Here is a 15646-nt window from a genome sequence, read left to right on the forward strand (position 1 = left end):
CAATGTAAAAGTATGCATGAGACGTGCTTGAAGCTCTCACTGGGGGCAAAGCTCAATGTTTTCCATTTCAAGTTGTAGGCTTTTGTACCAGCCCTGGAAAAACAGATCTAGCTCACTAAGCAATGGACCCCCTCACTTCCCTACCATGCACCTAAAATGAATCTTAGCATCCTTCTATCTGAAAGGAAGCAAAGCCTATATAGTCGATTCAGAAAAAAAAACCTCCCTCTATCATTTATTGCCTTGACATTGCACCAAAGGGTTGATCTTTACCGGGGATGTGATGGGATATGAAACAGAAAAGTCATGCACAACCTGGAGCATCCTAGCTTTGTGGAGCGGGCTCCAAATAAAGGCATTTGCCTTTTACACCCTGACTATTCCTTAACCTGCCGTGTTTTCTTCCGTTAATTGTGATGGGGATGGAACAAACGAACAACCACCTAATTTTGTTAGTATGACTCCCCATACAATTTGCTTACAGATTCCTGTGCAAAGTGCCCTTTCCAATCTTGGAAGGCTAAATACAGAGTGAATGGCTATTAAATTTCCTGTGGAAAACTTGAGTGAAAACCCAAAATTGAAATTATTTTAGCTTCTTTAAAAAAAAAAAAAATCTCCTGTTTACAAATTCAGTCTGCCTGCTGTAAAGCAATGGCATTGTTTGATTGATCTTTGTATTGTTTTCCATTTCTGATTTTCTTTGAAGCAACAAAACCTTCCAATCAAATTGAATATATTCCACAATTTTCATTTCCAGCAAAAAAAACCATTGATGAACAAAAATCAGCTCGCTCTACTAAACATGCTGCCTTTTAAATGATGGGTGGCGTTCAGAATTCTCTGTAACTAGTTTCCGGAGAGTAGCAAGCAGACTGATTCTCATTGGGCACGTGTACACATTCATTAATGCACCATAATTACAGCACATTAAGTTTGGTACCTGTTATCACAGGACTAATTCCAGACTAATTCTACTGCGCATTAGCACGTTTTTTGCCTGCCGCACTAATGCACAGGAGAGTTAGTCTATTGTGCATTTAGCCCACTGAGGACCAGATTGAGGTGAAGTTTCATGCTTCATCTCTTTTCCCTGTATATCACTGTCAAACTCAAAACTAGCCATTTGGCCAGTGAGTGAGATTTTTAGTGGGTATAACTTGGCACAGCTGTATTAAATAAATGGAAGTGCTCTGATTTCCACCTCTTGAGAATCTTTCTGTATGTCTTCATGACCAAAGGGCCCAATCCAAGGTTTAGTGAAGTCAATAGGAGTCTTTTCATAAATCTGAGTGGGTTTTAGATTAGGTCATGGTTCAACACGGACGGACCAGTCATATACATCACAGCAGTAGAAGCATGGCATTACAAACCTGAACTTTAAGCTGCTTCTGCATCCAACCTGCCCAGCCTACACTGTCTAAATGATGGCCAGATGCAACAAGTTCTGTAGACCAGCATGTGATTAAACGGTACAGCCTGTAGCTAGGTCAGACCCTGCTTTTGTCTGCACTGAGGAAAATCAGAAATAGAATTAGGCTGATACACCATGTCTATAAGAGGAGATACCAACTCTACAGGGGTACCCTAGAATTAAAAGGCACATCTTCAATCGGTGTGTTCTTACCCCAGGTTTGTTACCAGGCACTGCTAATTAGTCACACCGGAGACAAGGCAGTTTGTTGTTTCTGTATGAAATAAAAAGGTGAGTTAAAGATTTATCTTGAATTGTTAACGTGTGGCAACCCCCTGTGGGCGTGCCTACAAGTGCGTTTACACATGCCTAAACTTAATGTACATTTGCCTAATGCACATTAAGGCAGTTTAGGCACGCATGTACACATGCATGCACCAAGTTGCACTAGCGCTGTGTTGGAACTGATTTGGGACTAAAGTTAGGACAACTAAAGGTTTGATCACCATTCGCTTTATAACTACTAAAGTTAGTCCCAAGTCACTCAAAATACAGTGTTAATGCACCTTAATATGTCTACATATGCGTTAAGGCACTCGAGCTATCTGCACATCAATTTGATACCTCCTTTTGAGGTATCAAATTTAGGCAAGAATAGCCTAAAATCACCATTTTTACGGTGCATTAAGGGCACGCACATATAGACCTGCACCCTTAATGCACTTTAAATCAGGCTAAAGCACCTTAAATAGGCACGTGTAGTCGTGCCCTATGTCTCCTTCACTAAGATTTTACCTTATGTTACCCAGCTTAAGTTAAGAACACACCTTTTTCCTAGTGGAGATAACCCACAGAAAGCAGGATTTGCCGCAGGTGTATTTAAATTACAGTGAACAGTTTGAAATAAAAGATAAAATAAAAAGGATCAGCGTCAATTGGCCTATGAGAGGGTGGCTGTAAAACTGAAATGACTAAAACACATTCTTTGGGGCTCAATGCTGACTTTTGCAGCGTGTCAGTTCAAAGACAGATATAGCAAATATTAATTTATCCATTTCACCATTGCTACTGTTTAATAGGGATGGTATTAACATATAAAACAACAATAAGTTTACCAGTCGAATAAATACACTTCTTTCTTTTTTTTTTTTTTTATATATGAACACATATATTTTACAAAGCCCCATAGCACTATGGGAAATAAAGATCCTTCTACAAAAAGAAGATGTAAGTCAGTGTTACCATAAAGCTTTAGAGTTTTAAAACGTATCTGGGAAAGCAACAAAACCAGCTAGAGGCACAACCATTTCCCTTCAGTTAGAAAGTCCAGGTTGAAACTGCTCTTGAACAAGCCTCCCGTTGGGTCATAAATTATCTCTGCTCTCTCCTCTGGCTATTGCACATGAAATGAGGTGCGTCAGGAAGGCCTCAGTAGACTCAGGAGGAAAGAAGCTATTGCTACACAGAAAGAAGCAGTTAGTGATGGCACCAACACACTGCCTGGCGCTGAGCTTTTGGGTTGATGGTGAGAGGGGCGATCTGAACGTGGTCTCTGATCCAGTCGGTTTGAAATCCAAATGGGGGGCTTGACCGTGATGTAACCATTGGTGATCCTGACGTAGGAAGGTAATGTGGTCGTGCTAAAAAGAAAGACAAAGGGAGAAAATTATATGATGCTTGTTTTCCCTGTCCAGGTATTACTGAGCCAGCATCTTCCTAAATCAGTACCAATAACAAGAATAACATCTAGCCGCGATATAATTATTTCCCCTGAAGAGCTCAACATGGTAAATACCTCACCACCTCCTTTGCAGAGGGATGTTATGGTCTTTGGTTGCTGCTGGGGGAAACTGAGGCATGGATTGATGCCACTTACCTAAGAGAATCCAGTGAGATCATGAAAGAGATGGAAAGAGAACCTGGAAGCCTTGTCTCTACTCATTTACTCTCATTTATGGCTGCAATCTTAGAGATGTGAGCTTCAATTCAACTGGACACAAGGTATTTTCAATCAAAACAGTCTGAAATACAGTCGATAGAGCTATGACAACGTACGTGGCTCCAGATCTGGGCCAATAGTTACATGACTGAGATATCATTCAACCTTTATGTTAGAGTTTATTTATGATGTGCTTTTAGGATCTAATTCTGGTCCCAATGGGCATGACTATATGTGGACTCCAATGTGCAATGGCTTAGTCTACTGTGTATTAAAGCGTCATGTCAAAAACAGTGCTAATATGCTGATGCGCAGTAGAATTAGTTTACTGCACATTAAGCATCACTAAAAAGGCATTTGCTTTAGCTAGTGTGCATTAGGGCAGCCTAAAGCACCTTTAGGTAGTACCTTATATTAGAGGTACTAAATTTAATGTGCAGCAGCAAAAACGCGTTAACGAATGTGTAGACACGACCAATGAAACCTAAAGTAAGAAGTCCCATTCAGAACTAAGTTTAGGGTCTCAGGTTGTAAGCCCCATCCCGGCAACTTTCTATAGGAACAGACACGCTCTCGATGTCCAACAGTCAAGAAGCCATCCTAAAATCACAGAAAAGTAGGGCTGTAAGAGACCTCAAGAAGCCAGCTAGCCCAGCCCTTCTGCTCAGGGAAGGATCATCTCTGCATAAAGCATCTCAACCAAGTGTTGGTGTAATATGAACTTAAAAACATCCAGTGATGGAGATGCCACAACATCTCTCAGTAATTTATTTCAGTACTTAATCACCTTCATAATTCAAATCATCTTAAGATCCAACCTAGATCTCTCTTGTTGCAATTTAAGACCATAATTTTATAACCTGCACCATGTGGAAAATGAAAGGTTTGATCACCATCCTCTTTATTACAACCCTTTCTGTATCTCAAGATTGGCGTCAAATCCCCACCTCAGTCTACTCTTCTCCAGAGTAAATAATTGAAATTCTTCCAGCCTTTCCTCATAGGCCATGTGCTATAGCTTTGGTCAAGCATTGCAAACTATGGGATGTGAATGGTATCTTTTTTATCTTAAAAACAGGACAGTCTTTCGGTGAGCAAGGTGAAGAATGACAATGCAATGGGTGTGCCAACAGTTGCACAGACTAGCTGAAGTTTTTTTTTCCATTTGCAAAGGAGCAGGACTCCACTAAACAACCCCTGGAGAGGCCAACAGCCAGTGCAGTCCTCTTATATAAATATGCATGCAAGTATACAAATATATAAATATACGTGCATGCATGTATACAAATATATATAATGTATGCATATATATATGTATGTATGTGTGTGTGTGTGTGTGTCTATATACATACACACACAGATGTATATCTCGTAGAAATAGAACTTCTGAAGAAGGAAAAAAAGATTTTTTAAACATGATGTAGCAAAAAAATGCTACCCAAATGCAGACAACATAATAAGCTGTGGCCAGATTCCCAGTGAATACAAATCCACATAGCTATTTTGAAATAGAGACATATTGATTTGCACCATCTGCCACACTGACTTGATTTGGAGAAATGTCTGTGACTGCAGAAAGTTGCAGATAAAAAGGTCATCGGGTAACTGAGGTTTTAGGCAGGAGAATACGATTCAGTGGCACAAGATGCAAATGTGCAAATGTCTTCTGAATGAGCAATAACAAGCGGAAGCTAGAAATACTAGTATGAAGCTCTACACAAGTCTCCTCTGGATGCTATAAACATCTAGAGTATATCTCCACGAATTCTGTATATGAAAGGGAAGGTCTGACTTCACCCAGTAGATGGCAATGGTAAACACCAACGAGCAGTCCACAGCCGCACGAGTCAATCAATAGCAATACCTTTGACAAGCCAGTTCATCACATATGACATTTCATGGGTTTTGTGATACTTCCTTTTAATTCCATTTCTACTCCTTATACTAATCTGCAGCTCTTTTGGGTAACATTTTTTGTTTGGTATTGCATTTGCTTTATTACTCCATGTTTTTATCTCACATAGTATTGTTAGAATTAAACTTCACTAACGTATAAGGAATTAAAGCAAGGTGTTCCTATGGACAAGACGTGCTGGCTACAAATTAAGGATGTGGGAGCTGTCTCGTGAGTTCAGACAAAACGTCTGTCTAAACGGTAGCGTGTCTCTGACAGCAACCGGTCGTGGACGAGCCACAGAAAGACGTAAAACCCCCATTATGGAGAATTCTCTAGTAACTTGACCCCAGAGAAAGCACCTTCCCAAATGCAGGCTGCTTGTTGTTGGCTTATGTCCTGAAGAATGAAAGCTTATATGTCTTATAAATCATTATCCCCTTCAGAATAACTGCGGGTAGCCTTAGTGTTTAAATGTCTAATATGTACTGAGAAGAACAGTTCTAATAGCTAGTGCAGTCATGTCAATGGCACAGTTGTTATTCTTCAATATATACCTATTTTTATTAAACAAGACAAAAATTGATAGGCCAATCCATCATTTTAAAATCAAAACTTAGGCTGGATTTTAAGCCCCCTAAGCGGTAGTTAGGAGCTCATTTGAATGTCAATGGTTGGGGGGCCTTTCGTTCTCTCAGAAAATCACAGCCCAAAGGGAAACTTTACTCAAGTGTCTACATCACATTTTTAGATGTGACTACAGTAAAGCACATAGGAGTTAAATATCAGGGACTTGGGTTCCTACATACTGGAGACCTGGATTTTAAAAGATATTTAGGTGCTACCTGTGACTTTAAAAATGTGCTTCCATGCCTATCAAAAATATCCCTAGATGACTTTCTTCATTTTTATTCACCTTTAAAAAACTAGCCCTAAATTGTTTTTGGGGGTTTTTTTTTGTTTTTTTGGTTGTTTTTTTTTTTTAAACTGGACTTAGGCTTCTCGAGGTCAGAAGTTAGGTTCTTCCCCACGGAAAAATTTCAATTTGCCAAGAAAAAAAAAAATCAGCCACCCAAATCCTTTCAGATAAAAACAGAATAAATCAATTTAAAATGATCTTATGGGGGTGTAGATTGAATGCTTTCTGTCCTCGTTCTCTTGCCAGGGCTTGGTCTAGTAGCCAGACCACATCTTCCATGAAGTGCCATAATCTGCTCTCTCCACACATCAAGGCAGACGCAGTCCAGCTGGGGGACCACAAAGGAGAACGGGGACATGAGTCACCCGATCTACAGCTCCCACAAGTTGGCCTGGCAGCATTTCTAATCAACATTTTCATTTTGGGGCTTAAATTTTCCATTTTCTACTCAAATATTTGGGTGGGATGTTTCTAAAAACTGGATGGGTGGGGGGTTGCTGGCAATCAGGGCCTCTTCTTAAACATTTTTGTTTAATTGCAACACACATTGTAACCAGCCTTCGGATGCTATAACCCAGGAGCAGACGGATGACATGAATTTCAACAGTCCTGGAACGTGTACAAATTCAGTATCAAATACCCTGGGAAAAATAAAGGACAAAGTCAATGCAAGTGATGTCTGTCTGCTTCCATCCCAAGAGAGTCCCAAGGCTGTTTCCTGCTCTGCTGCCACCCAAAGCGGGGGAATTTTAATAGTTCCTACTGCATGGAGATACACCTAGAGGGCTGCGTCTGTCCACTTTGGATCCCAGTGTAGTGTACATTGGTATCCAGAACTAATATAAATGATATCAGTGTACATATACCATTAGTCACTGCAGCTCTTTTAAAATGTGTATGTTAAGATGAAGATAATATTCTTTTTTACGGGTAAAATAATTATTTAAAAATATTGAGTATTAATAGGCACAAGCAGTGCCGGACCTAGACTCCTGGCGACTCCAGGCGAACTTTTAGTAGCGGACCCCACTTCGCCAGAGATAATGATAGTTTTTGTTGCAAATCACTTCTGTGGTATTGATGTCTTTAAATAGGTTGTTCTCAACTGATACACTGCCAGTCCTGTATATGTGCAGCATTAATTTTGTTCTTTTGCAATTGTAATTTTTTTTTTCATTTTTGGGCCCCCTTTCTGTCCGGGCTCCAGGTAGCTGCCCAGTTCGCCCATGTCTGTGTCCAGGTCTGGGCACAAGCTTATTAATATTATTTGTGAATACATAGTAAGCACTTTATTAGCCCAAGCATTTGTCTGTTATCCCTAGAACATATTGTCTCTAACTGTTTCATTGCTATCGCATATTGGCAGAACGGTGCATGTACACTTGCCCCGCCCCTGTTCTTCTCTAGGAGTATAAGCACTCAATTGTCTGCTTTATCATGCCGGGGCTTTTCCTGGGAACCTTTCCATTGGCTTCACTTTGAGCAGGCTCTAAACTGCACATTAAGAACACTAAATGTTATGCAGGGGGTCGGACTTGATGATCTATTGAGGTCCCTTCCGACCCTAACATCTATGAATCTATGAATAAATAAATAATAAATCACAGATATTAGAAATGAAAAATACCTCTCAGATCATCTAATACAACCTCCTGCCAAGGCAGGATTGTTCCATGCTGGACTCTTTATTCTGTGATAAAGTGTCTTTAATAAAACATGCTCTCTGACTTGCAACCAGCTTTGTTTGAACTTCTGTTTTGCTCTTCCACTTCTGGAGTCATTACACAAATCTGGAAAACTCCTGGCTACTTTTAGCCAAATGACCTGTGGTATCACATTTGCAAGCTTGTACTTTTGATCAGATAATAAGGCCATTTCCAAATCGTTGTGTTTGTCAGTCGTTGTCCAATCCCCATTCAAACTCATAAAACTGTCTCAGGAAAGGATCCTCAGTCACAAGCCTTAGACTAAATATATGAACAGACCCACTGACTTACTCCTGTGCTTAAAGTTCAGGGTGTATTTAAGCAGCTTGCTGAAACTGGGAATGGGCTCGGAGTGAAAACCAGGGACATGACACCAAATAACACAATATGCTATTACTCCTCCATTTGGAGGATTGGTTCTGTTTGGGCTTTATCTTTCTGAGGAGGAAGAAAACTGCAATTATTTTGTCTTTTAACTTTTTTTAAGGCTTATCTTGTCCTTATGAACAGCAACACATGGGCCGTGGCTACACGTTGTGCTATGATGCCTTAGCTATGTGCTATGTTGCCGTAACAATGTGCTATAGTGACATAGCGATTACGTGCCCCTACATGTCACCAGTAGCTACTTCGCCGTAGTGGCACACTCTCCCGTTTTAGTGCACCACTATGGCAAAGTAGGGGCTAAAAATAACTCTGCACAGCGCAGTAGAGGTGGTTACTGTGCAATAGCTCAACACTATTGAGCAGTAACATCGCAGGGCATGAACCCTGCAGCAGTACTGTGCAGTAGCTTAGTTAGGGTCACTGGGAAGCCATGTGGAGATGGTTTCTGCGTAGTACTGCCAATTACTATGCAGTCAGTTAGTAATTGGGTATGCAAGTATGAAACGACCTTGCAGTAACAACTGCACAGTCGGCGTCTTGCATAGACGTGGCCAGCACGTAGCTCAGACTGGGCCCTACTATTCCAGCCAAGCAGGGAACAGAACATGCCAACTTCACAATCCCACACTGTGGTACAGGGAGACACAGGCTAACCCTGGGTCAACCAACCAGGCTAACCTATGCACTGCTGCCATCAGCCACCAGGCAGACTGAGGGAGCCTGCAAAGCATGCTAAGATATGTGAACAGGAGCCCATTAGCTGCATAGCATCAGTGCTATCTGATCTCTTTACTTCAAGGGCTCAGCATCTGAATGCCTGTTCTGGTGTCTCCAAGTAAGGTTTTACACCAGGAAAAAACCCCCAGGAGAATTGTCCCAGGTTATTTGCATGTGTGCATGCACCCTTCATGAATTCCTCCTACTTTATACCCCTTTCAAGTTTCAAGCAGAGTTGGTATTTTCATCTCTTTATACCTAAGAGTGCAATGAAGACAGCTTTCCCTTTCCAAGAGCTCTCTCTGAGGTCAGTGGCCAACCTGTTTAAAAAAGGCCTGTAGGAGTGACTATCTGCTGACCATGCAGGTAAACGTCTACCATGCTCTACCCCCACAATGGCTGACATTCCCTGAAGGGTAAAGTCTTTCTTGCACACGCCTTTTACAAAGTCATTTGAGACACTTCTGGATGAAAGCGGCTATGTAAATACATGATGATTATTATTAACTAACCTAAAAAAATATGTACAAGCCTAGCACTTTTGTTTATACTAGCTGACACAGAGGGCTCATGCAGATGACCTGTCAACTTAGACTGAGCCTGAAAAATGCATTTTGCAATTAAAAACATAACGAGCCGGTAAATTGCAATGTTGTTTCTAGGTAAATGCTCCATGTAATAACGCCTGGTTTGCATTTGTGATTTGAGGTTGATCTTCTGTTGTTGTTGGGGGTTTTTTTTAAACAATACTCACCATGTGCTTCCTATTTATTTTCAAAACAAATTTCACCATAATTGTGCTTTTTTGTTGTTTAAAGCAAACAGATGTGGAAAGAACTGATCACATTATTTTCCTGGTGGCTTTTTCAGATCTGAGATGACTAATAATGTCCCTTTCCTGGAAAAAGGCAGTTTCTCTGGATTCTAATCAGATGTCTTCATGTCACCAAATGTTATTAGTCAACAGGCAAATGCCAATATGGTTTGGGTCTGGGGGCTCAGCTACATGCTGTATGATAATTGAGTTAGAAATTTAATAGCCTAATAGGGAGACAGCATTGGGTTTTAAAAGGTTCTTTCATCTAGTGGAAAAAGCCATTGCAAGCATCAGTGGCTGGAAGTTAAAGCCAGAAGAATTTAAATGAGAAAAAATACACCCATTTTTAACACTGAGAATGATTAGCCAGCTACCAAAGGACATGGCAGATTCTCCATCTGTTAAAGTCTCCACATCAACCCTGAAAGACATGTTATAGTTTCACACAGTTTACTGGGCTCAATCCAGGAGCAACTGGGCAAAATGTTGTGTGCTATAAGGGAGATCAGACCTAATGGTCTCTTCTGGCCTTCCTATCCAGCAGTATCTGAATCTATAAACGGAGGCAAATAGTTGCACAAAGATGCCCGAGCATGCCTAGTCTTATCCATGTCTTTTAGTCTATGCAGGATTGAATCCTGGGAATGATTCTAATTAATAAAGTATACTACAGTTTTTATTTGATTTTTTTATGTTGGGGAGCAGCAGATAACCCCTGTGGGAGATCAAATATCTACTCAACGATTGTCCATGTGTTACACGGCTTAGCTCTTGACACTCAGCTTTGCCGCCTCTATTCTTGAAGCCCAAGGAGTCAATCCTGCAAAACACAGAGAATGCTGTTCCCAGTCTTATCTACAAGCACACAAGCAGTCTCCTGGTTGATAGTATTCAGGTATTCACCATTATGCATTTTGTTGAATTGGGTTGGAGTGCTGTTTTTCTCCATTCTCTGTTATTAGGATCCCATATCCAGGCCCATTTTTGCTACTGCACTAATCTAGGCTTTCATTCTGAGAAAGCAATGCTGCATCCCAGGACAGAAGGATCAACCTTCGATGCCTGGAGACAGGCAGTGCGATGGTCTCAGCAGCTACATCTTGAATATCTCAGCGGACGGCTACTGATGATAAGGGCGCACTTTAGACGAGACTCTAATGGAAACCACATTTGCACCTGAAAAGACCCTCTGGCTCTGATCCGGCCTTGATCAAATGCCTCGGCTGTGCCAGAGATCAATGGGGAATGATATCCACCCTTGAAGCAGGCACCTTTGAACCTGTGACACACGCCGAAGCCAAGGGTGGTGCGTCACTGTTGATAGCAGTCTATTTATTCCAGCCATCCTGCACTGTGTTAAGGCTGCGGCTGTCACCGTTTTATCTTTGGAAGGGAGCGTGTGGGGGAGGAGGGAGAAGGAAAGGACACTTGAAGAGAAGACAGCTTTGAAAGGACACAGGGCAGTGAGCAAGGGCTTTAGTCCTCCAGGACGCTTGGCTGGCATGTGTCTGGCTAGCTGCAGCCAGGCAGGAGCGCCAAGAGAAGGGAGACCACGCAGCAAAAAGGAGAACGAAACAAGTAAAAGAAGGGAAGCAAAATAGTAGGAGAAAGTAGTGGCTGCTTGGAAATTTAGCACTGGGGCCATTGGTGCAAATATGAAGTTGCAGGGGGGTTGGACTAAAACAAGAGTCGATATAAAGCTTTGCCCCAAACTGAATAAACCCAACAGGAGGTTTGCTTTGCCATAGGGTAGCCAAGAGGCTGCAGGTACCTTCTCCTTTGCAGCCCCTGCCCCTCTTTTCTGCATTTAGCCCTCTTTATTCCCTTCTGCTGTAAATTTTAACTCTGTAACTGCATCATCTGAGAGGTTTGGAAAAGCAGTATAGGTAGGAGATTTGCTATAGGCAATAAAGTTTGAGAGTATTGTACGTTTATAGCAATGGGCATGTGCTCCTTTGGTGTAAGGAGTATTACTAGGTCCTAAGGCTGGCTTCTCACATAAGGCAGTGTAAGCAGGAGTAATTCTGCTGGTTTACCCTGCTGTCCATGGGTGCCACATCCAGCCCTCGAACAAAGCACCGAAGAAAGCTGAGTCCTATTCACTTATGGCAAGGCTGAGTTGATCCCTTCATTACAAAGTGCAGGGCAGGCTCATTCATCAAGTCTCAGAAGGGGTTAAATCTTGCCGTTGTTACAGTCAAGGCTTTGTAGTCTTTTGGGCAAAGGTTTGGGAGATGGATCACTCTTGTGTCTCACTACCACATTTTCGCCTTGCCTCATTAGTACCCCACAGGTCCTAATGTCTCACGTGCAAACCCTGCGCCCGTTGTGACATCCGCCGAGCCGAGGCAGAATCAATGCCTTGGTTATTTTTCATACAACTGCGGACTGGTGAACACACTGTAAAAACCAATAACCTTTGAAGCGCACCCTCTGAGTGATTACCCCATTCCCGCCTAATGACTTAAAGATGTTATATTCCTCTCTGATTTGGCAACAACAAAGATTTCAACCTTATTAAAACCAGCCTGTCAGGAAACTGCATGTCATCCTTAAAAAAATAAAAAGAGAAATGAAATTCTTTAAAATCCCTGTGAACAATGAGTCAGGATACTGTAGCTGAAGAATACCGGGATTTGTTGGGGGACTGTATGGGTGGTCCTGAGACAGGAGATGACAACATTAGCTCTTTCCTTTGCCCTTATTAGAAATGCTTTGATGATCCTCTAATGTCCTAAAAACATCCCCTTGCCATATATTAGGTCTATACAAACACCAAGCCAGTAAAATCCATCCCAGTTTTTAAATAAGACCCAGCCTTTGCTAAGACAGGAGACTTCAGAACTGTTTGTTTTGCCAGTTGGACATGGACCGCCAAGCCAGAATATGTTCAATAAAACTGCTAAATCTGGATGCTGACGCTGGCTTATAAAAGTCCACGTGCGCATTCTGTGCACGCTTCTAGATGTGCAAAATGCATGTCGACTTTGTGCGTGCAAATTTTGTGCATGCCATTCCTGGAGTTGTAGGCATGATCTTGGTAAATGTGCATACGAGTGACGGGGTATGTAGCTCACTGGCAGCTGTCCATCCAATTAAGGTGAATATTGGCACAATTATAAGGAATTCCGTACACTCAGGATACCTGCAAAGACACACATGGTGTGAAGAAAGTCTGGACCGCATTTTTCTCAGTCAAGGATTTTTTGGCAATCTGCTGCCTGATTAAAAAAAAAAAAAGATCAGGTTTCCATGCGATGAAATTTAAGGTGTGCTGTTGGACTTTATCCACAAATGCTATAGCTGTTCAGAATCCCACCCTGCCTCTTTTAGCTACATTTTGCGAGTGGCCCTTTTTCATTAAAACAGCCCAAGCCGAACCACCCCTTATTTTTGGGTGATTCAGAATTTAATGAGAAACAGCATGAATGGCGCTCCACTTTCCTCCGCTCCGTCAAGTGTTTGTTTGGTACTGCCTCCCAGATATTCTTTGCAGATGCGCAGGATTAACTTCCCATGTTTAGATGTGCTTGGGGAGGCTATGTATATGGATATATTTTACTCTTCCACTTGTTAAATACTTTAAAAGTATTTCCACTCGAGATTTTAGATGATTTCAAATCGGCAATATATAGGGGAAATGCCAAAAGCATTCTGAAATATCAGTTCCTTTCTGCAGCGCGTTTCTCTAGCATCCAAAATTACTCCAGCTAAGGAGAACCTCAGCTTATTTTTTTAGGGAACGAAACAAAACAAAAAACCCTCAAAACCCCAATCAAACTCCCACCCCTGCATACATTTTCCCTTTCCTCCTCTCTGCTCCTTCTTTCCATTTCTTGGTTTTTTCCCTCTGCTTAGTCTCTGTTACATGTTTTCTCTGTCATTCACCAGGCTCTTTCTTTCATCTCTGTTTATTCACAGTCTCTTCAACTGAATATTAGTCCAATCCTTGTTTAGGTTTTGGTCAGACCCTTGAACACGCTATATGTGAGCGGTGTTGAGTTCAGGCATATAGTCTAAGCCCAAGGAAAAGTGCAGGCTCTTTTTTTCTTCCCATCATTTGCAAGGATTGACTCTTAGGGGAAAACAATGCCAGGTTGCATATTTGCCAGTTGAACATGTGAAGGTCATTTGATGGCTTTGCTTGCCCACAAGACATCTGCTTCTTGCCAGGTCTTGCAAAGCAGCTACGCTCGAGCCATTCGCAGCATGTGTTTCTCCCCTCAAAACATTTCCAGAGCAAAGGAAAGTACCCTTGGAAATCCTGGAGATGCCACTGCTTGCTTACACAAAGATTGCTGGCAGCCGTCGGCGGTTAAGAAGCTGCTAGCTGAGAGGGGACTCCCTGCCGTGCAGGCAGTAAGTGGGATGCTGTTTGGGAATACCTCCTGTGTGGGCACAGAGCCATGCCAAAGCACTCTACGAACCAAGTAGTTCAGCATGCACAAGTCTACAACAAGTCCCAGCTGGGATGCTGGACTTGCAGCTCACAAAGTCATCATCTTCGCTCCCTAGGTTTCTAAATCACCCAGTTTAATGGGTGCTTATCAGGGGTATAATCCTCTGTGGTCCACATTCTCTTCTCAGGGACTCTGTTTGATGATGTTGCTTAGGGCATACACAGTCGAGAATGATATGGGAACCTGGTCCATCGTGTATGTAACTAGAGGAACCAGGCATTGAGGAAGGCAAAGCTATGAATTTAAGATAAAAGCTTTTCTAGATCTTCAAGCGGATGGGTATCCTGCTCAGCCTCCACCTGCCCTTTAGAGACACCAGAGATCTTTGAGATGCAAGTAGACCCCCGTGGTCAGTTTTATGGGGTCAGCTTCATGATTCCTTGCAACTCTATCATCTATCGATCCACGCTGATGACACCCGCTGCTATAATCACTGCGACTGGCTCCTAGGCAGCAAGTTTCCTCTATCTATGTCAAAACACGTTACAAAGGAAGCCGGTCTCATCGACTTCATTTTCAAGATGGAGACACTGAGGCACAGAGAGGGAAAGTGATCTGCCTGAGCTGTCTTCGCAGACACAGACCCATCATCTCCTGCAGCTACATCTAGCAGTTTATCTCCTAGGTCAGGAGTTAGCAACCTGAGGTCCATGGGCCAGATCTGGCTTTTGAAGAGTTGATCCGAACCGCAGAGGCAGGCAGTGGTGGGGCGAATCAGTGGCACATACTGGTAGGGCAGGGATTGGCAATACATTGAGGAAGGGGGACAGCAAGGGAAGCAATGGTAGCTGGATTGGAAATGGCAGTGGCAGTGTCTGGGTCATACACAGTGTCCTACTTTAGGACTGAGTTGCATTCATTTGTCCCGTCATTCATAAACGGTTGCCAAACTCTGCCCTACATCATGATGTCTCCGTAGTAGCTGAAGCCAGCTTCTCTCTTCCCACCATTAAAAACACACTTCCAGATTTGAATCAAGATTAGATTTTGGAACAATTTGTGTTACCTCCTATTATCTTCCATTCATCTCACCCAGTTTCAAATTCTGTTTTCTTTTGGATCTCTGGCCAGTGGCTTGGGTGCATTCAGTAGTTCTGTGTGCATATTTCTCTTCTTTTTATTAATGCTTTCATTGTTTTATAATACCCAAGTGCCTTGGCTGGAAGAAGCTGCCATTCAAATATTATTTATTACTTGATTATGATTCAGAGAGCAGTATCAAGAGAAACCCATTTTCTGAATGGTGAGCAGGGTTTCTGTAGTTTAGTGAATGGAGCGTTTCCAAAGTTCGGGGGTAGTTATACAAAGTTCTGCGTGCTCTTGTTTTAAGTACACGTTTCTCCTTTTTAACGGCCAAGGATATTCCTCACGTGGATAAAATCATTTTGCTTCT

At 42.1% G+C, this 15646-nt stretch overlaps 1 protein-coding gene across 1 annotated transcript in view; it reads right to left on the bottom strand.

The window, feature by feature from the left end:
* Positions 1–2468: 2468 nt before the first annotated feature.
* Positions 2469–15646, bottom strand: part of TRABD2B (TraB domain containing 2B) — a 392533-nt gene continuing 379355 nt past the window's right edge. The window contains exon 7 of the mRNA XM_014598641.3: positions 2469–3054. Coding sequence (XP_014454127.1) covers positions 2832–3054 — 223 coding nt within the window. The 3' untranslated portion in view covers positions 2469–2831. The remainder of the gene's footprint in view (positions 3055–15646) is intronic.

This window comes from Alligator mississippiensis, chromosome 5 (assembly GCF_030867095.1).
Source record: "Alligator mississippiensis isolate rAllMis1 chromosome 5, rAllMis1, whole genome shotgun sequence".
Lineage (NCBI taxonomy): Eukaryota > Metazoa > Chordata > Crocodylia > Alligatoridae > Alligator > Alligator mississippiensis.